This window comes from Schistocerca gregaria, chromosome 2, assembly GCF_023897955.1.
Source record: "Schistocerca gregaria isolate iqSchGreg1 chromosome 2, iqSchGreg1.2, whole genome shotgun sequence".
Classification (NCBI taxonomy): domain Eukaryota; kingdom Metazoa; phylum Arthropoda; class Insecta; order Orthoptera; family Acrididae; genus Schistocerca; species Schistocerca gregaria.
The window spans coordinates 256,939,160-256,964,881 of NC_064921.1; the positions used below are offsets into that span (position 1 = coordinate 256,939,160).

The 25,722-nt window shown below is 39.5% G+C and overlaps 1 protein-coding gene across 6 annotated transcripts in view; it reads left to right on the plus strand.

The window, feature by feature from the left end:
- Positions 1-25,722, plus strand: part of LOC126336812 (BRCA2-interacting transcriptional repressor EMSY) — a 286,258-nt gene that overhangs the window by 62,036 nt on the left and 198,500 nt on the right. For all 6 annotated transcript variants that reach the window (XM_050000859.1, XM_050000862.1, XM_050000861.1 and 3 more), the window contains exon 4: positions 12,958-13,133. In XM_050000859.1, coding sequence (XP_049856816.1) covers positions 12,958-13,133 — 176 coding nt within the window. The remainder of the gene's footprint in view (positions 1-12,957; positions 13,134-25,722) is intronic.

The window sequence follows — 25,722 nt, forward strand, 5'->3', positions numbered from 1 at the left end:
ATTGGTGAAATGTATGATGAGAAAAAGAAATTATTCAGGTAGTGAAGGGAGACAAAAATTTAATAGTCATGGGTGACTGGACTTCGAGAGTAGGAAAAGGGAGAGAAGGAAACAGTGAGTGAATATGGATTGGGGGAGAGAAATGAAAGAGGAAGCCGTCTGGTAGAATTTTGCACAGAGCATGATTTAATCATAGCTAACACTTGGTTCAAGAATCATAAAAGCAGGTTGTATACATGTAAGAATCCTGGAGATACTAGAAGGTTTCAGATAGATTATATAATGGCAAGACAGAGATTTAGGAACCAGGTTTTAAATTGTAAGACATTTCCAGGGGCAGATGTGGATTCTGACTACAATTTATTGGTTACGAACTGTAGATTAAAACTGAAGAAACTGCATAAAGGTGAGTATTTAAGGAGATGGGACCTGGATAAACTGACTAAACCAGAGGTTCTACAGAGTTTCAGGGAGAGCATAAGGGAAATATTGACAGCAATCGGGGAAAGAAGCACAGTGGAAGAAGAATGGGTAGCTCTGAGGGATGAAGTAGTGAAGGCGGCAGACGATCAAGTAGGTAAAAATTACAGAGACTTTTGGAGAAAAGAGAACCACTTGTATGAATATCAAGAGCTCAGATAGAAACCCAGTTCTAAGCAAAGAAGGGAAAGCAGGAAGGTGGAAGGAGTATATAGAGGGTCTATACAAGGGCAATGTACTTGAGGACGATATTATGGAAATGGAAGAGAATGTAGATGAAGATGAAATGGGAAATACGATACTGCACGAAGAGTTTGACAGAGCCCTGAAAGACCTGAGGCGAAACAAGGCCCCGGGAGTAGACAACATTCCATTAGAACTACTGACGGCCTTGGGAGAGCCAGTCCTGATAAAATACTACCATCTGGTGAGCAAGGCGAAATACCCTCAGACTTCAAGAAGAATATAATAATTCTAATCCCAAAGAAAGCAGGTGTTGACAGATGTGAAAATTACCGAACTATCAGTTCAATAAGTCACAGCTGCAAAATACTAACACGAATTCTTTACAGATGAATGGAAAGACTGGTAGAAGCCGACCTCTGGGAAGATCAGTTTGGATTCCACAGAAATATTGGAACACGTGAGGCAATACTGACCTTACGACTTATCATAGAAGAAAGATTAAGGAAAGGCAAACCTACGTTTCTAGCATTTTTAGACTTAGAGAAAGCCTTTGACAATGTTGACTGGAGTACTGTCTTTCAAATTCTAAAGGTGGCAGTGGTAAATTACAGCGAGCGAAAGGCTATTTACAATTTGTGCAGAATCCGGATGGCAGTTATAAGAGTCGAGGGACATGAAAGCGAAGCAGTGGTTGGAAAGGGAGTGAGACAGGGTTGTAGCCTCTCCCCGATGTTATTCAATCTGTATATAGAGCAAGCAGCAAAGGAAACAAAAGAAAAATTCAGTGTAGGTATTAAAATCCACAGAGAAGAAATAAAAACTTGGAGGTTCGCTGATGACATTGTAATTCTATCAGAGACACCAAAGGACCTGGAAGAGGAGCTGAACGGAATGGACAGTGCCTTGAAAGGAGGATATAAGATGAACATCAACAAAAGCAAAACGTGGATAATAGAATGTAGACGAATTAAGTCGGGTGATGCTAAGGGAATTAGATTAGTAAATGAGACACTTAATGTAGTAAAGGAGTTTTACTATTTGGGGAGCAAAATAACTGATGATGGCCAAAGTAGAGAAGATATAAAATGTAGACTGGCAATGGCAAGGAAAGTGTTTTTGAAAAAGAGAAATTTGTTAACATCGAGTATAGATTTAAGTGTCAGGAATCCGTTTCTGAAAGAATTTGTTTGTAGCCTTGTATGGAAGTGAAACATGGACGATAAATAATTTGGACAAGAAGAGAATAGAAGGTTTCAAAGTGTGGTGCTACAGAAGAATGCTGAAGATTAGATGGGTAGATAACGTAACTAATGATGAAGTATTGAATAGAATTTGGGAGAAGAGGAGTTTCTGGCGCAACTTGACAAAAAGAAGGGACCATTCAGTAGGACATGTTCTTAGGCATCAAGGGATCATAAATTTAGCATTGGAGGGCAGAGTGGAGGGTAAAAATCGTAGAGGGAGACCAAGAGATGAATACACTAAACAGGTTCAGAAGGACGTAGGTTGCAGTAAGTGCTGGGAGATGAAGAAGCTTGCACAGGATAGAGTAGTATGGAGAGCTGCATCCAACCAGTCTCTGGACTGAAGACCACGACAACAACAACACAACACTAATAATTCAAGTCTCACTATCCCACTATTCATCAATTTATCAGAGACACTGACGTTTCTTAAATAAGCATAACGATTAATTCCAATCTTTCTTTCGTTCTCTTTCATTAGTCATGTATTCTTTTCATGTACACTCGATGTAGAATCTTCAGGAATCTTCATAGTGTTTATATGCCTATATGTGCATGTTCTTATAGCTGTATATCTATATAGATAGGTGATAGTTTTCATATCAATAGGCGATGTAGAACCCTCATAGTGCTTATATACCTATTTGTGTATGTTTCCCTATGTACACACATTCTTTCTCCCACAGAGCCTGGCAGTTCTTACATCACAACAGGTTTCTGGTCTGTAATTTTAATGTTTGTGTATAAATGGAATTTTGTGTGTGTGCGGATTTGTGTTCGTGTAGTCTAATTCTTTGGCCTTCTTATCTGATGATAAGATGTAGGTTATTGGAAACCACAGAAACCAGGAAGGACCTCTGTGATAGACGTAGATGAATATGGAAAGAGGGAAAAAATATATAGGTCCTCAAATGAGATTGAAGAAGAGAAAGAAGATAGCCCCAAAGACAGGAAACCCTCCCCCAGGATCCCTATCTCACCAGGCACATGACTGAGATGCCACCAGTGGTTTCATGTTAAATCGTCTCCTACAGAACGGACATTCCCACCTTCACTCTTGAGGTGCCCGAAGGAAATCTTAGCAATCCTATGGAAACAGAAAGTGATGAAGAACAGGCACACTTGTTTGTGAGAGTTGTTTGAAAGGTGTGATGTGTCTCTTGGGTTAGCAATGATTTATCAGTTGGTGTAAATCGCGCTTTACAATACCCACCCCTTTCAAAACTGATACAAACCCTCCCATTTACATCACATCTCATAAAAGGTATAAATTATCATGTACAAAATAGAAAATTATAGACATATAATAGTCGTTCAGTTCGTCACATTATATTTTTCACATACATAATATTCTTATTCCGTTTATTTCATCTAAATTGTTTTTTTGTCATATCCAGTTTTCCAAGTAAAGATTACAGGATAGTTTAAGATTTTCATAATAGATGACAGAACAGTTCAATATTTGCAAGGAATTCGGTGCAGGAAAACTATTTTGGAAGAAACACCGAAAACAATTCGGGATGCGATGGTTGTCACTCCGCCCATTTACTTAGAATGTTAACATCCCTGGGGGATAGATGACTCTGCCCAGATCTCAAGACTATGATATGAACCTCACTTGAGTAATTGCAGATCAGTACTTCTCATTAAATTTTATTTGAAAGTCTCCCCACTGCAAAACAATCACCACTTCACTAGGTAACACAACATTAAGTGACGATACACATTTTTTTCTACTTTATTTTGGATAAGTTTTAATTCTTTCCACAGGTTGTCTATAACCTTGATGTTATCATTAAGTTTGGATGAAGCAATAGTTAAAATGTTTCCGGAGGTTTTTCTCTCGGTAACTCTTTGATCTATAATTTGTTCCAATGGTTCCTCCAAACTACATACATTTATCATATCAGAGCTTGCTATCTTCTCTTTGAAGCTTATTTCTACACTGTTTACTCATTTACTTACACTTGTAATTTGTGATGGATGACAAGCATTAATTCTCTATGCTTATAAACGCTCTCTTTCAGAGTATGCCATCCCTGTTTTACAGCATTAGACTGAGCATTATATACATCCTCCAGTGATCCTAACTTTTCATTAATCTCTAATTCTACATTATTATATTTCTCCTCAATATTCAATTCTAATCTTTTTGTCAGAGCCTGAAAATTATCCTTCTGTTTTTGTCTGAAGTCAGTAAACATTTGATTTACATGAGCGTTTAAAGAATCAGTCAATTCCATCTTTAAATCTAATTTTAAATTTTCTACTTTACCATTTAGGGTGTCAAATTCAGTCTTTAAAACATCCATGCCTTCGCATAGATTACTAAATTCTTTCCTCTGTGCGTCAACTTTGGCATTTAACAAACCTAGGTTTGTTGCATGACTATTCAAGATTCCTCTCTGGTTATTTAGAACTTCACTCTAAGCATTTAAAGTAGAATGTACCAAACCAATTTCTTTACTTAGAGTTACATTTAGTTCCTTACTTAAAGTAGCATTTTGAACAATTGAAGCTGGCCTCTGGTCATCTAATTTAGTCTTAATTGAGTACTTTGATCTTCTAATTTATCATTTAAAGTTTTGACCAAATTTACTAACTTGGACCAGTTAGATCCTTCTTTTGTAACTCTCATAGTCATTGTTGGTTCTTGAGTTTCCCAACTTGCTGTTCATTATTCATATTTTTACCCGCTTTAGACCTTGTGAGCATTTAAAAATTAACTTTAAGTATAATAACTACACTAATATAGTTCATGCATCAGTTTATACCACGTTGTATTTAAACAATAAAGTTCTGTTTTACGCTTGCCCAACGTAGGATTTAGGCTACATCGATTAGCGGATGTGTAATCAGCACCAGTGAACAGCAACTGGTGCCGATGGCATCAGTCATTGGTTTCCACGTCTGTTAGTGGAAGTGGAAGTGGGTCAGCACCAGTGAACAGCAACTGGTGCCAGCGGCGTCGGATATTGGTTTCTGCGTCTGCATCCCCTCGATGTGTGTGAGAGCTATCCACTCCCTACACCAGATCTTCTCAGTCAAAGAGAAACCCACTGAAATCTTCCTCACTATTTCTCAATTCAATTTTTTTTTCTCTTTTGAATACTTGGGCATGTCCCAAAGTCTCAGAGCAAAATTCTTTATCATGTTTGGTCTAGTTGCTAGGGCAATATACAACATCCACTTTTCTCATTTTTGGTCTTAGAATTCCTGTTTTTTGAGGTCACAGTCACCACATCCTAATGTTTTCGATGACTTGAAGTGGTGATGTATATGTGCAAACTTCAACTTCTTTAACGATACGACTTACTTGAGATGGTCAGCTGACTTTCCTAGCTGGTTAGCCTGCTGCTGCATACTCCCTTTCTCTTCTTCTCCGCAGTATACTGCTGGGAACAGGAACTTCTCAAGACTCTTTCTACTTATAAAAATAAGTATGTGTACACAGTTTCTTTTGTTTCACTTAACAACATAGATTTAAACATCAAACTTTTACTAATCTCACTCTCCACATGAATAAATATTGTTAAGTAAGTCTCCTCGCGTGTCCCAATGCTAGAAACACAGTTACATTAACTGCTGTGCGCTTTCATTACAACTACCATGGACCAACTGACAAGAACTTGTCGGTGCTGTTCGACCGACGTGTCTACAGGCTTCTCACGATAAACTTCAGACCTACACACACAGAAAGGTGATGCGCAGTAGATAAGGTTCCTGTCTCCCCACTCACATCTAAAATGTGTGTTCGAGATGGTAGGCGGAGTGTTTCTAGAATTTATGCTGAAATTCTCGAAGCACTATACATTGACTGTGGAAAAACTGGATAAGAAGAGAATCAATGAATTTGAGATATAGTGCTACAGATAAAAGTTGAAAATTAGGTAGACTGATAAGGTAAGGAATGAAAAGATTCTCCGGAGAATCGGCGAAGAAAGGAGGGTATGGGAAACAGTGACAAAAAGAACGGACAGGATGGTAGGACATTTGTTAAGATATCCTGGAATAACTTCCATGGTACTGTAGGGAGCTGCAGAGGTTAAAAATTGTAGAGGAAGACAGAGATTGGAATACATTCAGCATATAATTGAGCTCATAGGTTCCAAGTACTAATCCAAGATGAAAAAGTTGGGAGAGGAAGGGATTTGTGGTGGGTTGCATCAAACCAGTAAGAAGACTGATGACTCAAAAAAATAAAAAATAAATGTCATCATACTTACTGTGCTGCATCAAATTATCTAAGACATTGCATGAAATTTTAAAGTTTGCAGAGGCAAAAACACATAGTGTAATCTTTGCGTGTAGTTGGCTTTAACTCAAACATTGCAGTGAATGAAATGTAGATAGTAATTTTGTTTAAAATTAAGGGTAAAACAATATATCATTTCATTCTCGAGTTATTAGATTTTATATTCAATGGATGGTCAGAAGCAATGCTCGCAGTTCCTTGCCAGCTCCCATGAAATACTTATCATCCATTTTCAGGAAACTATTAGATGAAAAAACTTGATTTGTGCATGTCTTACAGTCTGGTGTCTTTGCTCAATAAAGGACTGAATTTCTTTTCGTTATATGCCATAGTCACTATGCTACATCAAATTAAGTAAAACATTGCTCGAAAGTTTCAAGGTTTTGCAGAGGTAAAAATGCGTTGAATACACTTTGTATGTAGTTGATTTTAGCTCATACATTCCAGTGAAAAACTGAGCATAAGATATCAAAGTTTTATTTAAAATTGAGAGGAGAATGATGCCTTATTTCATACTTGAGTTATTGACTTTTATATTTGAAGGATGGTCACATGCAATGCACCCATTCAGATCCTTGCCCATTGTGTGGTCATAATAATCATCATATCTCATAAATGCTTCAAGATATTGACAATATTTGGTATGTAGGACATCCGTAACTGAAAGGCATGAAATTAATTTAGAGACATCTGTTTCAGTTGTACTAATTTATTCAAACCATGACTGGTTTCAGAATTTTTAAATCCAAATTTCAGGTGTATGAAACTATTTTATTTGATAAAACATAACATGCATTTTGATTAGATGATGGTCAGCAGCATGTACAAATTTTACAAAATGTGTAACACTGTGCAGTCTGTGATAATGTTTTTTATTCTGCTACTTGTTTCAGTTGTAAACCATCATCAGTGGCAGAAAAACTATCAAAGATGTATCACATGTCACACATGCTTTGACATAATTTACCACTGAAAACCATAGTTAGCAATAAAAATGAAAAATTGTGACAAGATTAAAATTTGATGGCACATTGAATGCCATCATATTTTAATCTTGTGGCTGAGAAACAGCTGGATCATCCAGTTGCTGAGCATGCTGCCCAACATAAAGTTCTTCACATCAATGACTGCTTCACAGGCTGCACCATGTACATGCTTCCTACAACCCTTTTAGGACTGCGCGCATGGGAACTCCCCATGTAGTTTTCCTCAGCTCAGTTCCTGTAACCTCTCCCCCCACCCCCACCCACCCACCGATCTCAATCTTCTCATTAGTCCCTGTTCTTCACCAACCTGTCCCCTTCTCTGTTCCATCGCTACACAGCATTCTATTCCACCAACACACCCACAGACTTTTCCCTGTTTCTCTACTACTCTTCATTTCGCCCCCCCCCCCCCCCCCTCTCCTCAACCTCCCCACTGCATCTAGCTGCCATATCCTGTCTCTACCACATCCCTGCAAGCTCCCACAAGTACACTTTACCTTCCCCCACCCATACCCTGGTATTGATACCTCTGCTGCCCGCAGCTCCTCTTTACCCCCAATTCCCAGATTGCTTCTCCCATCATTTGCAGTCTGGCCTTGGTGGCCAGAGACAGTGGTCATGCGCAGAAGAGTTGTGCTTGTGTGAATGTATGTGTGTTTGTAGTCTACCCACCCTGGGAATTGAGAATCACAACAATTTTTGTCTGTATGCAATATACACTCCTGGAAATTGAAATAAGAACACCGTGAATTCATTGTCCCAGGAAGGGGAAACTTTATTGACACATTCCTGGGGTCAGATACATCACATGATCACACTGACAGAACCACAGGCACATAGACACAGGCAACAGAGCACGCACAATGTCGGCACTAGTACAGTGTATATCCACCTTTCACAGCAATGCAGGCTGCTATTCTCCCATGGAGACGATCGTAGAGATGCTGGATGTAGTCCTGTGGAACGGCTTGCCATGCCATTTCCACCTGGCGCCTCAGTTGGACCAGCGTTCATGCTGGACGTGCAGACCACGTGAGACGACGCTTCATCCAGTCCCAAACATGCTCAATGGGGGACAGATCCAGAGATCTTGCTGGCCAGGGTAGTTGACTTACACCTTCTAGAGCACGTTGGGTGGCACGGGGTACATGCGGATGTGCATTGTCCTATTGGAACAGCAAGTTCCCTTGCCGGTCTAGGAATGGTAGAACGATGGGTTCGATGACGGTTTGGATGTACCGTGCACTATTCAGTGTCCCCTCGACAATCACCAGAGGTGTACGGCCAGTGTAGGAGATAACTCCCCACACCATGATGCCGGGTGTTTGCCCTGTGTGCCTCGGTCGTATGCAGTCCTGATTGTGGCGCTCACCTGCACGGCGCCAAACACGCATACGACCATCATTGGCACCAAGGCAGAAGCGACCCTCATCGCTGAAGACGACACGTCTCCATTCGTCCCTCCATTCACGCCTGTCGCGAAACCACTGGAGGCGGGCTGCACGATGTTGTGGCGTGAGCGGAAGACGGCCTAACGGTGAGCGGGACCGTAGCCCAGCTTCATGGAGACGATTGCGAATGGTCCTCGCTGATACCCCAGGAGCAACAGTGTCCCTAATTTGCTGGGAAGTGGCGGTGCGGTCCCCTACGGCACTGCGTAGGATCCTACGGTCTTGGCGTGCGTCGCTGCGGTCCGGTCCCAGGTCGACGGGCACGTGCACCTTCCGCCGACCACTGGCGACAACATCGATGTACTGTGGAGACCTCACGCCCTACGTGTTGAGCAATTCGGCAGTACGTCCACCCGGCCTCCCGCATGCCCACTATACGCCCTCGCTCAAAGTCCGTCAACTGCACATACGGTTCACGTCCACGCTGTCGCGGCATGCTACCAGTGTTAAAGACTGCGATGGAGCTCTGTATGCCACGGCAAACTGGCTGACACTGACGGCGGCGGTGCACAAATGCTGCGCAGCTAGCGCCATTCGACGGCCAACACCGCGGTTCCTGGTGTGTCCGCTGTGCCGTGCGTGTGATCATTGCTTGTACAGCCCTCTTGCAGTGTCCGGAGCAAGTATGGTGGGTCTGACACACCGGTGTCAATGTGTTCTTTTTTCCATTTCCAGGAGTGTAGATACTGGCAGGATAACGGTCCCAGGTATTCCAAGACCATATCAGCATCTCTGTAGTGGCTTCTCAGATTACCCCAAACATACAAAAAGAAGCTAGCAGGGGACCTCTGTTTATATATGTAGATATATAAGACTTATTTACAAATTAACAATTTTCAGATTTTTGTACTTTACTTATGCTGTAAAACCTTGCATCTAGTCACATTTCATGGGTCTACATTGACAGAAAGTATGGGTTTGACGAGCAAGTTTGTGAGTCTCAAAATATCTGATGTAAATGCCTGCATCTTTTGATCATTGACTTGAAGCTTAAAATTTTTATACCACCAAGGGCTGATAGAAGTTAGTATGTGACATAAATTTGAACTCGATACACCAACATGTTCCAGAGAAAAAGGGATCTTAACAGTAGGACAGACAAACACAGAGACAGATAAACAAAAGAGAAAAATAATTTTTCATCTTATATAATTAAAAATTAACAAATTTCACATCTTTTCCTGTCTTGTTTCTTGCCAACTTTCAGTATTCTAGCTCAATGGGAAGTAGCATATAGGTTTGGATGAGTGGATTTCCCAGGATAAGAATAGAGCCATAAATGATCATATCTTTTGATTGAATTGTCGTAGAAACTTAAAATTTTTGCACTGTGAATGGGCCATATACCTTAATATGTGTCGTAAATTTGAATGTGATGTGTCAATCCCCTCCTGAGAAAAAGAGTTTGTAACAGGCAGAAAGATGGACAACAAAGTGATCCTGTAAGGGTTCCATTTTTACGGACTGAGGCATGAAACCCAAAAAAGGGCTGAAAGCTAGGACTTAGTAACGAATAAAATTTTGAGCCCTCGTTTTTTCTTAGGCCAACTGTAGTCTGTGAATAAAAATGACACTTAAACTAGGCTTTGCTGGATTGACAAGGTAAGAGGAAGCATCACTTACATGAAATGAAGTGAAATGAAATGTGTGAACATCAGGATTATGCCCCTCATGAATTCTCTTTTTATACCTTTTGTTATGTGAAATGTCAAGTAGCTTGTTTTTGCCTCTTCTTGTATCAGTCGAAAGGTAACTTATTAGACATTTTTCCATTTAAATTTGGATTGAGATTGTAAGAGACCAGCAATAAAAACATGCATTCTGCAGCCAATGACAGTTTATTTGATTTGTGTTGGGGCACTGACAAATAATGAGTAGCCTAATCAGTGGGCTAATGCCACATTGCACAGTATTATGGGATTATTATATGGCTCATTGTTTTACTTTGTTGCATTCCTTTTATGTCATATACACATTTCTGACTATGTTTGGCCTATATTCTGAGTAACTTACATATGTAATTGAAAAAAGTGAACAACCAGAATGACTATGATAAGGCTCTAATCAAACTCGTGACAAACTTTTGTATACCATTGGATGAGTGTGCTGTCAAATAACCACAAAGTACCTAAAAATCTCTGCAGTTATAATTTAATGTACATGTTACACTCCTTCTGTACCAGCACTGCCACAAAAATTCTCTGCAGAGTGGCATAACGTGAGTGTATCAACTGCAATAGAGAAAGTTATATATGTACAGCTCAGTCCAGGAAGTGCAGAAAAGATGATCTTATGGGTAGCACCAAGTTAGATTAGCCTTGACAGAGAACCAAGATGAAATGACAAATATTATATTGCAAGAACAACTTGACAGAGCACTGAAAGCCCTAAGTCAAAACAAGGTACATGAAATAGATGACTTTCCATCAAAATTATTGAGACCCTTGGGGAAGCCATATATGATAAAACTGTTCAACCTGGTGCTCAAGGTACAAGACAGGCAAAATAGACTTCAAGAAGAAAATTGATGATACCATTTCCAAAAATGACAGGAGACAACAGATGTGAATATTATCAGACCATTAGTTTCATAAATTACGTTTTTAAAAAAGGCCAAAACTGGTAGAAGCCAACATCAGGGAGGATCAGTTTGTGTTCTGGGGTAACGTAGGAACACTGTGAGAACAAGCACTCAGAAAAAGAAAAGAGAAAAAGAATGAAAGACTGTAGTTAAGACAGCATAAGAAGATCCCTGACAGCTCACAGTGCTGTTACTTTCTTTCAACTGCTAATGGCTGCATGTCAAATCAGTAACTATCTACAGAGCTGTGACAACACTGAGGCAATAGGATAGAGAAGTTTACAAAATCACTGTTATGTTATTGGTTGAGATATGCCCACAAAGCTGCCGCACACAACACACTGCAAGTGTTAAGATATCAAATCGACTACAGGGATTTAAAATAGTTATGATAGGAAAAGGCAAGCAATAATAAAGCTTGTGTAGGAGTTGAGAAGTGAACAGGAGGTAGAAAGGAACAGTTGGTGTAAGTTGAACCAAGTGTGTGTAGGAAACTGAGTGCTAAGAAAAGGACACCCAAAAAGTGTGTGGTGGGACCAAGATAACACAATGTTTGGAGATTTATTTATTTTTTTTTTTTTTTCAATTTTCACAACTTGTGAATCATAATTTAGTCCAGTGACTTTCCAAATTTTTAATAATTTTCAGCTGTGAAAAATAATTATTTGTCTCAGCTTTGACTCCATCATTTGATGTGAATTTTCATCCACTCAGCCATTTCTTCAGTTTCGCAACCCAAAACTAATTGCTGAGAGCCAAATTAAATGAATATGATAGATGGAAGGTTATTAAGTTTTGTGCAAACCATATTATTCTGATGGAAGGCTGTCTTTATGTTTGCGCAGCGTAGACATTTAGCCTCAAAAGCATTCTTTAATTTAAATTCGCCCCACACTGGCGCATAATGCTACTTAGTTTTTGATCTGCTGATGTGGAACTAACTGTGAATACCACCGTACAAGCAACTAGAACCCTGTTACTTTCTTTGAAGTGCTTTCACATTTAGTTTCCCAATGTCTTGATTGGTGCTTCATTTGCAGCGTGTAATAGTGAACTGGTGAAAAGTCAGAAAGAACTTCTTCATGTCACACACCTTCTAACAGGCAAGCAGTGTGCAGTTTCTTATGCCAAGCTAAGTGTTCAGTGAAAATGAATGGTCAGGTGTTTTATCCATGTTGGTAACACACAGGTACCTGTCATACATTCTGGTGTACAGTACAATAGCTGTAATGTTGATGATTGTTTCACTGTTTGCGGCTGTTCAACTCAATACCAGTAATTCAAAAGTTTGCCAGTTGAAATTAGCACTGTAGTGTATGCTTTGGTCCTATTACCTGCCTAGTCTCACCATCTTAGATTTATTCCCATTAGCTGTCTTTTCCTCCCTAAACTATTTGATTCTTCTATTTTTCTGTTTTGCTGCTCTTTTATTCACCCTAGCTATGTTTCTATTTTCAGCATGCGCTGTTACATCTAACTTCCCAGTTGCTGTCTGTGCCATTCTAAATTGCCAGCTTTTCAATTCCATTACAGAAGTTTGTAAAATATATATGATTGTAAAATCAGTTAGCATTACTGACAACACACACACACACACACACACACACACACACACACACACACCATGTACTAGTTTATATGTTCTAGCTCATCTTGCTATGTCAGCTTACATACTGCCAGTGTAGATTTGGATCATATATTAGTTATGTTCTTGTTCTTCTTGCTGTTTCAGCTTTCATTGTGGTTTTATGATTATCATCTCAATATTTTTCAGCATTGCAGGACCAAACACAGAAAAAAATTGGGCAATTGAAGGTCGAAGACTGATGCCATTAATGCCGAGGCTGGTACCTCAGACAGCATTTACTGCACTGGCAAACAATGTTGCAAATATAGCTGCAGCAGAAAATGCTAAATTGCCACCTCCAGCTGAAACAGTGAAACTAAGTGGTGAGTAATTTATGGATCCTTTTCACACACGCAGCTAGGAAGAATCTGTATTCTCATACAATATTATATATTAGATTTATTACTTTGAAAGGGGGACTAGTTTCTTATGTATTAGAAATATACAGGTGATTCAAAAAAGCAGACTGACATGGCACATCGGGTACACAACAAGGATCAGTATTCTCATAGGAACTGGGGGTCACAAAGGCCATCCAGGGCTACTAAATAGTGTTGCAGTTATTTAGTCACATGCTACAAATGGACACCCACTACAGCAGCTGCTCAAAGTTTTCTCCAGATGCATTGAGACATGCCTAGCGACACTGCATTGAACGGCACACCCTCTCAAAGATACCTTGTGTATCTCTAAGACAACCTGCTGCCACTTCAATCCTGCCCTTTTGTGATGTAACAGATGTTTCATACACAAGGCCCTTCAGATAGCCCACTGCGACCAATCCTGTGGCTGGGAAATGTTGTCTGCAGGTATGCCATCACTTGTCTGCTGAAAGGAGTGCAGGCTTCATCGTGCCAGCATCAAATGCAGCAATGAATAGGCATGGGAACATCAACATATCTGGCAAAACCTGTCGCAGGAATAGGAGATACATGTGAGCAATAAGTTGGTACTGGAGAATGTACGGCCAAATTATGCAATCTCTGACAATGCCAGTCCATACGTTAAGGGTAAATTTGCATTGTAAGGCATGCATATATGTAGTATCAGATTTCACATCCCCCAACCTATGCAGGCTGTGAACATTCATCCTACCCTCAATTGAAAATGCAGCCTTGTCACTGAAGAAGACATTCAGTGTGAAGCTTAAGTCTGCAGTAGGTTCATGCAGAAACCACTGCACAAATCTCATGTGCTTGTTGTAGTTCCCAGGTTGCAATGCTTGGACATGTTGGAAATGAAATGGATAGACGGAGGATTGGGGATGTCAGTAACACATGATACACCTCCTTCAAGTATGCTTTCTTCCGCTGCAAGTATCCATGTTGATTGCTGGTGACCAGTATGTGGCTTGTGCACATGGAATGAGCCAGTTTCACACAGTCAGTGATGCAGGGTGATGAATAATGTGTGGCAGGACATCTTCCAATCAGGATATTTCACACGATACAGTGACATGGTTTCTCGCCCATTGCAGTTGGCCGTGCTGTAAATCACATGCATCTCAACCATTTCGTGATATGTGTTTCTAGTGATGTTACTCTCAACACTTCCACAGTGTGAATGATGACAGGCTCTGTGCACTCTGCCCGCATTCATATAACTATGCCCTTTCATGACTGTAGCTTCTTCTCGTATCATTTGCAACCCCAGTTCCTGTTTGATTATTGATCCTTGTATGACCAATGTGTCATTTCAGTTTGTAAATGTTTTTTGTGTCACCCTGTTTATTATGTATTATAAATTACATATTAGAACTCTAATTTGAATTAATAATTCACAAGTTTATTTCTCTATCAGTGTATTTACTTACATTGTGATCGCAACTAACAACTACTGTGGTGATAATTATCATTGCCTTACATAAATGTAACGTAATAATGTTGTGAAAGTAACTCAAATTCGTGTCTTTCCTAAATTTTAGACTCAACTCGTTTTTTGTCTGCACAACTTAAAAATGTGTATACCACTATGTATACTCTCAAAACACTAAATGAAAGCTCTGTGATTAATCTCTATTGAGGGAAAGTCATAAAATCTTTAACAATAGAAACAGTCAGTATGGAGCATTCAAAATTGTGTTCATGGAAGGCTTATTTCATTTTTGGAAAAAAATAATTTATGACTGGATTTGATTAGTAAGGCAGATGCATAAGTGTGTTTTGCTATCTTGTAAAAAGGCATCTTTTTCTGTAGTGGATAATCTGGTTTACAGGCCTACCTAAGATCATATTGCAGCTATGAATCTGAAATTACTGACCTACTTTCTTCAGGTGTGATTGAAGCTGGAAGCAAAATGTGTGTCATTCTTTTACCTATACACGTTTCTCCTTCAAAAGCGAAATTCCAAAACGTGATGCACCTTTTTGCTCTCGTCATTATCAATCAGGAATATCACTTTTGTTTCAACAGAAGTGAATTTTCTCAAGCAGAAATAATTTCAAACACTGAATTCTCTGTTAATAAATTAGATGGTGTGATAGCCATCAACTGTAAACCTTCCTGATTTGAAAAATTTTGGGTAATATCTTACTGATGGTTGCAGACACAATCCCAAGAGTGCAGTAAATAAGTTTGTCATTGCAGTTGAGATCTTCTTCATTGAGTTGGTGAACACACAGCACATTTTTTAGTGTGAGCTATTGACAGATGCTTAGATCAGTTTGCATTTTCAAGACAGTTTCTTCAGTTTCACAGCAAGATTATGAAAAAAAGGACATTGCAGTGAACTATTCCTGTTTAGACTCCACGTCTTATGGTTGTACATTTTCCAGATGGTATGTTGCTTTCTTGTAACTGCAACAATCAACCAGAATCTAGTTGTTCTGAATATTTTTGTTATCCTTGTAATGTGTGTTTTTTCACAGAAGTAGTGGTATAGCATCTCACATTTAGTACATTTCTGTTGACAGAAAAAAATACATTCAACAAATGTGATATGTAGTATAGTATGTGTTTTTGTATTTGTTTCTCAAATTCCACTGTTATTTTGTAAGTTAAATCAGCTGAGATTTTATGAGCACTCAGAGAAAAGTCTCAGTGAACTGAAGCCAGCATTAGTTTTTAATCTAGATGCTTCAGACAGTAGATCTATCTATTGACTGTATGTATGTATGGTTGGATGGATGGATAATTGGATGTCTGGGATATCCCCCCAAACTCCTGAATGGATTTCAACCAAATTTTGCAGGTAAACAGCAAACTAAACGAGAATCACCACTGTGGAGCTTATAACCTCCTAGCTCCAATAGGGCCATAGATACAAGCAAAGACATGTTTTTCAGCCCTTGTTGTGTAGGCTGCCGTGCACAACAGGTGTGTTATGTAGGAATAATATTGGGCTGCCGTATTGCCCTGCTTTGCAGGGTAGCTTACACATCAGGGGCAAGAAATGTTCTCCCAGGCCCCAACATGTAGGCTGTTGTGCACGAAAGGTGTGCTGTATTGGGGAAGTAAAAGCCTGCCTTATTGACCTGCTTTGCAGGCCAGCTACCACATCAGAGACAAAAACTGGTTTTGAAGCCCCTGACATGTAGGCTGCCTTGGACAAAAGTCATGTTTTGGGAGTAGTATTGGCCTGCTGTATCATCCTGTTTTGCAGGGGCCACACGCCCGCAGATGGGATACATGAGAGGATGGGCAGAGAGGGGAGGCAGGACAGGAAGTTTAAGGAGAGAAGAGAGGGATGAACAGAAAGAAGGGGCAGTAGATGGACAGAGAAAGAAGGGCACGGGGGGGGGGGGGGGGGGATTGGAGCTGGATGGAGAGAGGGAAAGAGGAGATGTGTGCAATACATATTTCAAACGTGTATGTGAACAAAACACTTGTTCACTTGGTTCTGGGAATTGCACATTAGTCTACAAACTATGCCAGCTAAGGTTAATGGAGAAAACTGAGAAAGTCCAAAGAGAGGTGCATATATTGTCATGCACTCAGTCAGTCAGTGTGAATGCATGTTCCAAAAACAGTCAGTAATATGTTGTGTCCTGCTACACACTATTTACAAATTGACTGTGAAAATAAAAAAAATAAATTGGAGCCAGTGCAAAGTATTACTGCCAGTTGTTCTTCCTCTACACATTGTAAGATATCATTCAGGATACAAATGAAAAGTATTTTTTTTTTTTTTTAATTGAGTCTCAGTTCTGTCACAGTGGTGCATTTGTTTTATATTTATATAATATTGTGCACTTGTACATTTGTGTTCCTTTCATTACTGATCGTTGGGAATTGTAAGTTAAATAGCAATGCCCTTCTGCAATAAAGTACCAGTTCTTCCAGTACAAGAATGTCCAACCTTGCCTATCTTTAAACTTGTTATCAAGATCCATCTCGTGTGTGTGTGTGTGTGTGTGTGTGTGTGTGTGTGTGTGTGTTTGTGTTTGTGTGTGTGTGTGTGTGTTGTTGTTGTTGTTGTTGTTGTTGTTGTTGTGGTCTTCAGTCCTGAGACTGGTTTGTTGCAGCTCTGTGTGTGTATATACATTAAGAAAATATGCAGTCTATGCCTGTACAAATGTTTTTGGAATATAGTGGTAAATTTTGAAGTAAATCGGTCAAGAAATTCTCAAAATTTTTGCAAACTATGTTTCCCTTATATGTATAAAAAAGTATGTAGCCAATGTCCTTCCAAATGTTTGTTAGAGTGTCATGTGAAAATCTGAAGTACATCGATGAAGAGGTTTTCCAGATTTTTGGCAATAATGTTAACTATTTCGCTGTTGTGGATGTGCATAAACAACCTGCTCTGCTGTTCCCAAGATGCTGTTGACATGTATACGCATGCTGCTTGAGTATTCCTAAAGTGCTATTGACATCTGCATGCATTCTGAGAACTGACCTCTCACTGCTGCAGATGAATTACTTCCATTTTTTGGCAAAAACCTTATTTTGATATCCTGAATCATTTATGAAATAACGGTGATTGTTATTACTATATGATCCATGACACACAAAGACAGGGAGGGGCTTGCTGCACATGACCATCCATTGTATATGAGTATCAGTAACTCAAGAACAAAATGAGATATCGCTCTGCTCTCAATTTTAAATAAAATTTTGATCTCTCGATCTACATTTCATTCTCCGCAGTGTATGAACTAAAATCAACTATATGCAAAGTTTACACAATGCATTTTTACCTCTGCGAACTCATTAAAATTTCATTCTGTGTTTCACTTAATTTGGTGCAATGAATTCAGTTCTTTATCAAGTGAAGATATCAGACTGTAACATGTAGAAAAATAAAATGGGCAGCACAGCTATTTTAAAAAAAAAAAAAAAAAAAAAAAAAAAAAAAAAAAAAAAAAAAAAAAACCTCCCTTAGAATGAAATGCAAAGAGCCCACTGGCAGCTTCTCAAAAGAAACTAATGTAAACAGTTGTGACGTCATGCTTATCAGATGCAGATTGTCGTTATGAAGTATTGCATAGTTTTCATCCTAAAGCCTTTCACACATTTTGCTGTTCACAGACGTTTTTGTGTGCACTGTATTTTGTTGTTGTAAATGGTGCATTTACTTTGCAACTTAAGTTTTTTTGTGTTTTTTTCCTCTCATTTATGTTTTATTGCTGCAGTATTATTCTGCAATAGCAGGATACAGCAATATCGATGATAATGGCAAGAACACAATAGCGGCTCGTGGAACATGCCTACCACGCCCACTCAGTATTGTCAAAAAATTAGCATGTGATACTAATTTCATGTAACAGTAGATTAATGACTAATTAATGGTCTAGAAGATAAGAAAACTGGGGCAGAGCCAACAAACACACAAATAAAAAAGCAGGAGTTGAATCTATAGAATACAGAATAAAAAAAATTTATAAAACCTTCCTTTGCCTTGCTGGGGAAAAAAAATAAGCAGGAAAAAGGAAGACTAACAAGAAGAAAATATAGGTGCTGAAGAGGAAGAGAAGCTACTCTAAATGATATGTTAAAATGAGACAATTTTTAAAAAATTACACGAAGAAAAATTTTGTGAGCAAGAATGTGTTGTTCAGACTGGGAGTCGCACAGGGGCAGACTAGGATGTTGTGGCAGTTGGGTGAGTGATGGAACACCACTTTAGGACAGATTGGAAGGACATTAAGTACAGGGTGTATACTCCCCCATCCAGTAGAATACCAGGAAAAACCTGGGAATTTTTCATTGTTTCAGTTAAATCTTTGTAATTTTGACTGGTAAGAACCGACACTCTAACAAAGAATATTGCTGCATCTATATACACTGAAGCGCCAAAGAAGCTGGTATAGGCATGCGTATTCAAACACAGAGAAATGTAAACAGGCAGAATATGGTGCTGCAGTCAGCAGTGCCTATATAAGACAACAAGTGTCTGGCGCAGTTGTTAGATCGGTTGCTGCTGCTACAATGGCAGGTTATCAAGATTTAAGTGAGTTTGAACATGGTGTTATAGTCAGCGCACAAGCGATAGGATGACACCTCGAAAGTAGCAGTGAAGTGGGTATTTTCTCGTAAAACTGTTTCACGAGTGTTCCTTGAATATCAGGAATCCGGTAAAACATCAAATCTCTGAAATCACTGTGGCTGAAAAAAGATCCTGCAAGAATGGGACCAATGACAACTGAAGACAGAAGTGCAACCCTTCTGCAGATTGCTGCAGATTTCAGTGCAGGGCCATCAACAAGTGTCAGCGTGTGAACCATTCAATGAAACATAATTGATTTGGGCTTTTGGAGCCAAAGACCCACTCTTGTACCCTTGATAATTGCACGACACAAAGCTTTACGCCTCGCCTGGGCCTGTCAACACCAACATTGCACTGTTGATGACTGGAAACATGTGACCTGGTAGGAAGAGTCTCTTTTCAAATTGTATCGAGCGGATACGTCCAGATATGCCTCTGACAGGTGCTACTTACATAGGCATCCTGAATGATCACCTGCATCCATTCATGTCCATAGTGCATTCCGACGGACTTGGGCAATTCCAGCAGGACAATGCGACATTTCACACATCCAGAATTGCTACAGAGTGGGACCAGAAACACTCTTCTGAGTTTAAACACTTCTGCTGGCCACCAAACTCCTCAGACATGAACATGATTGAGCGTATCTGGGATGCCTTCCAACGTGCTGTTTAGAAGAGATCGCCACCCCCTCTTAGGGATTTATGGGCAGCCCTGCAAGATTCATGGTGTCAGTTCCCTCTAGCACTACTTCAGACATTAGTCGAGTCATGCGTGCTCACGGGAGTCCTACACGATATTAGGCAGGTGTACCAGTTCCTTTGCCTCTTCAGTGTATATGTTACATTGCTGTTACAGATGGGCTGTCCCGGCTCATTTGAACGTGCAGCTGAGTATCATATGAGCAGTACCTTATCCTGATTCTGGCTACTTAAAAGTGTGGCTGTAAGCTATATCGCCACTAGCAACAAGCAGTCATATGGCACCATAAAAAATGTTCAGGCACTCCATAGCTGCCAAGTCCATCCACGGGCAGAGCAGTCTGAGTTGTACAGGGGTCTCCATGTGACCCGTGTTAACATTTAGTGATTTTTCTGTTTCCTCTTCATATACAACTCTCATGTCAAATGAACACAAAATTAATTTTTGTGGCCGGGAGCTAACAAGTGAATTAAAATACATTCATATAATTACAGAAGGCTAAAATACATTATTAGTTTCAGTTTTGTTATTTCTCTGTTTTGGGCAGTGAACCGTTCATCGCTTTGCAGAACAGTGATGTTATTTTTGTAGGCCTGCTCAAGAAATTTGGCTTTTATTATTACCTTTTCCACAGAGGCAGTCAATTTATTTGAAATGAAGTGTTTCATTCCACACTGTTGGCTAGTTCCAGCTGTTTGCTGAATTTTAAGTGCATATTTCCATCTTTTGGCACCTAACGGCATTATGTTATAATAAAGAACACATCATGAGATAATACAGTAGTGGTATTCCAAGAAAATTTGCATCACGAAAACCACACTTAAAGCTTAATATCAGGTTGGGATCTACTTCATTGCGAATCTGGACATACTAGTGTGCACTTTAATCCGAATTATGCATTTTAGTATGGTTAACAAAATTCTGATGCCCTTGGAGTATCCTCTGAAGTCCTGTTTCTTTTATGATGTAATGTAAGATCTCTTAATGCTCTATACATGTGAACATATGGGCTTCCTATGTCATCATAGCTATGCGCGCACAGGTACATCTGGTTTCTGGCACTCTCTGGCAACTGCTGAAACGAACCTATTTCTAATTGGTAGCAGAAAAATATTGTGAATGGTGGTTTGAAAAGCCTTACTTTGAAAGTAAATTTCCTTTCACGCAAGATAAATTATGTTTCGTGTGAGAATGTACGATGAATTTCTTAAATCACAGAGCATTTTTCTCTCATTTAAAACTTAACACTTTGGGGACCAGCCACTTCAAAGAATTTCGAGCGTACTGGGACATTTGTATGATGTATCTTTAAGTGTAACACACGCAAAAAATGCCAATATTATAAGTGAAAGCTTGTCTGTTCTTGTAGCTACACCATGATTATTAATTTAAACCATTAACTTTTCCTCTTTATATGTTTGCCCTACTTAACAGTGATGTTGCTATGGGCTGACTACATCATGTGACATGAGCAATGATTGGCTTATAAATTCGAATCGCAATCTCGATTTCAGTGTTTTGGAAACTAATGTACTGTTTTTGGTGGAATTTGAATTTATGCTTTTGTAATATGAAAATATGCAGCGCATATAATAAAAAAATTCAGTGTACATGTTGCTGCATATCAGAGAGCTTTCAGAAACCTGGTTTTTTTCTTAAGTGCCAGAAAGTTTGACAATGGTGTATAAAAACTTAACTATTTAAAGAGTTGATAAGCTTTACAGCATGAACCATTTAAAGAGTTGATAAGCTTTACAGCATGAGGGAAACTATAATGCCACTTAACCCAGAAAAAGCATATTTTCACCCAGGAAACAAATGTATTTTTTAACCAGAAAATCTGGGGAATTTATTCCTTGTCTGCATATACACCCTGTAAGTAGGTTCCTCATTTCAGGGCATGATGATTAATGATAAGTAATCAAAGTCCTGATGAGGGATGTGTTTCAACTGTTCCAGTCTAGGTGATTAAGGGGCCATCATTTGTAGCTGGTTCTTGAGATGTGGGAGGATTGGGAGTGCCTGGAGAAATGGCATGGGAGTGTGGGGGAAGTGACACGGAAATCTTGTTTGCAGATTAGGTCCATGGGTAGCACATATCTATGAATGTCTTCATGAGCTCCTGAGCGTACTGGGCAAGGGAGTTCATGTCACTGTAGTTTCAATGTCCTTGGGTGGCTAGGCTCTATGTGAGGGATTTTTTGGTGTAGGAGGAATACAGCTGTTGAAAAGCAGGTACTGTTGGTGTTTTGTGAGTTTAATGTGGACAGAGGAATTGATGGAGCCATCAGAGAGGAGGTAGTCAATGTCCAGGAAGGTGGCACACTGGATTGAGGAGGAATAAGTGAAGTGGATGGGAGAGAAGGTGTTGAGATTGTGAAGAAATGAAGACAGGGTGTCTTGGTCCTTAGTCCTGATCATTAAGATATCATCAATGAACCTGAACCATATTAAAGGTTTGGTGTTTTGGAAGGCTAGAAAGGCCTCCTCTAGATGGCATAGGATGGTGCTGTGTGGCTACCCCTGGTTGTGCTGTTGATTGGTTTGTGTATCTTTGCTTTAAAGGTGAAGTAGCTGCGAGTTAGGATAAAATTAGTAGGTATAAAGCATTAAGAGATCTTACATTACGTCATAAAAGAGACAGGAATGAGGTAGTGGGTTTGAAAAGGAAGGGAAAGGTAGTGTTCAATTGTGGTAGGCCATGGTCAATTTTCCTCATTGGTATGTAGGGTAAGTGGCTTCAACAGTGATGAGTAGGAATTTTTAATATAAATGAGTTTCTCAGTTTCAAAAAGCATTCTGCCTTAAGAACAAAATTTCATGGGTGAAAAAGGGATCCCAAAGAAATTGTGATAGGTAGACTACTTTGGGACATAAAAGATAAGCCCAGTTCCTTCATTACATTTGAAACATACAGTTCCGTATTTACTCGAATCTAAGCCGCACTTTTTTTCCAGTTTTTATAATCCAAGCCTGTGGCTTAGAATTGAGTGCAAAGTAAGCGGACGTTCTGAAAAATGTTGGTAGGTGCTGCCACAACTAACTTCTGCCATTGAATATATGTAGCACTACACAGGCTTGCTTTGCAGCACAAAGATAAATACTGGTGCCAAAACCTCTGCGTCAGTAAATAAATTTAAAAAAAGTGGAAGATGAGCTTTTTTCTCCATCTTGAGTTTCGACCACTGCATTTTCACACATTATCCAACAAAGTTAATACAAATTCCATATTGTTCATCTTCGGATGTAGCAGCATTTCAATGTACTACGAAAATCCAACTGGCAAGACTGTTTGAGATGTTTGTCAATTTGGCCAACTCTACGGTCAGAATTTTTTCCTACCTGTGAGAAGAGATGGTTGCTAATAGGAACTTTAATGAATTGTGAATCACATTCAGTATTCTCTTCATCATAAGTATAATAAGAATATAAACATTTTGCCATGTATTCTTTCGTGTTTGCTGCTATCTCATTTAAATCCTGTCTGCCTAATAAACTACAAAACTAGAGTGAGACAACAGCAAATGCAGAAGAATATACATATCATGTCATATTTATATTCGTATTATTCTTATGCTGACAGGCCGTAAACACTCATTATCAGAATGTGACAAACAGTGCATGACACTGTACAGTAATGCATTTTTCAGCTTAGAGTGACGTAAACACCTATAACAAAGAGTATGGCATTTATCGGATCAAAGAAAGATAATCAATCAATTCAAACCAGACAAAACACGTGAAAAAGGAAAGGTACCCGTATAAATACGGACGTAGTGCCTGAAGCATAGCAATGGCTACCTGGTAAAGTTTAACCGCTAAGTTTACGACTTGAACCAAACTACTGTAGCTGTATTGTCATTCATTCGACCTAAATTGTGTCTCATATTACAATGGATCAATTTTGTTTCGATTTGGAGGTGCAGCCTAAAACTTTTCCCTCCCCTTGAATTTCGAGTCTCAAATTTCAGATGCGGCTTAGATTCAGTAATTTTTTTTTTTTTCCCTTGATTTCGAGTCTCATTTTTCAGGTGTGGCTTACATTCGAGTGCAGCTTAGATCGAGTAAATACGGTAATTGCTAAGGCCATAGTATTGTCTCCCTATGATCAGCCATGTAATGCTACAATTGGCTAAAGCAGAGGTTTAGGAAAGTTAGTGTGATGTATAAGGTGAAATAGTGGGTTTGGAGTTTTAAAGTCAGGGGCAGCGTATCTGTGGTTACAAGAACTCCCTTTCCCAGTATGCTGGGGGTCTCACCAAGACCTTCACAGATAGGCACAGTCCTCCACATCTAGTCTGCAAACAGATCTCCCGTGCCATTCCCACACACCCCCAATCCTTCCATAATTATCAAGAATCAGCAATGAAGATTTCCCTCTGTTGTCACCCGATATCACCCCATACTGGAACAATTGAACCACATACTTTATCAGAACAATTGAACCACATTCTTTATCAGGGCATTGATTATCTGTCTACATCTACATCTACATGATTACTCTGCAATTCACATTTAAGTACTTGGCAGAGGATTCATCGAACCACAATCATACTATCTTTCTACCATTCCACTCCCGAACAGCGCACGGGGCAAACGAACACCTAAACCTTTCTGTTCGAGCTCTGATTTCTCTTATTTTATTTTGATGATCATTCCTACCTATGTAGGTTGGACTTAACAAAATATTTTCGCATTCGGAAGAGATAGTTGGTGACTGAAATTTCGTAAATAGATCTCGCCGCGACGAAAAATGTCTTTGCTTTAATGACTTCCATCCCAACTCGCGTATCATATCTGCCACACTCTCTCCCCTATTATGTGGTAATACAAAACAAGCTGCCCTTTTTTGCACCCTTTCGATGTCCTCCGTCAATCCCACCTGGTAAGGATCCCACACCGCACAGCAATATTCTAACACAGGACGAACGAGTGTAGGGTAAACTGTCTCTTTAGTGGACTTGTCGCATCTTTTAAGTGTCCTGCCAATGAAACGCAACCTTTGGCTCGCCTTCCCCACAATATTATCTATGTGGTCTTTCCAACTGAAGTTGTTTGTAGTTTTTAACACCCAGGTACTTAGTTGAATTGGCAGCCTTGAGAATTGTACTATTTATCGAGTAATTGAATTCCAACGGATTTCTTTTGGAACTCATGTGGATCACCTCACACTTTTCGTTATTTAGTGTCAAGTGCCACCTCCCACACCATACAGCAATCTTTTCTAAATCGCTTTGCAACTGATACTGGTCTTCGGATGACCTTACTAGATGGTAAATTACAGCATCATCTGCGAACGACCTAAGAGAACTGCTCAGGTTGTCACCCAGGTCATTTATATAGATCAGGAACAGCAGAGGTCCCAGGATGCTTCCCTGGGGAGTACCTGATATCACTTCAGTTCTACTCAATGATTTGCCGGCCGTTACTACGAACTGCGACCTTCCTGACAGGAAATCATGAATCCAGTCGCACAACTGAGATGATACTCCATAAACCCACTGCTTGATTAGAAGTCGCTTGTGAGGAACGGTGTCAAAAGTTTTCCGGAAATCTAAAAATACGGAATCAATTTGAGATCCCCTGTCGATAGCGGCCATTACTTTGTGCGAATAAAGAGCTAGCTGTGTTGCACAAGAACGATGTTTTCTGAAACCGTGCTGATTACGTATCAATAGGTTGTTCCCTTCAAGGTGATTCATAACGTTTGAATACAGTATAGGCTCCAAAACCCTACTGCAAACCAACGTCAATGATATAGGTCTGTAGTTCAGTGAATTACT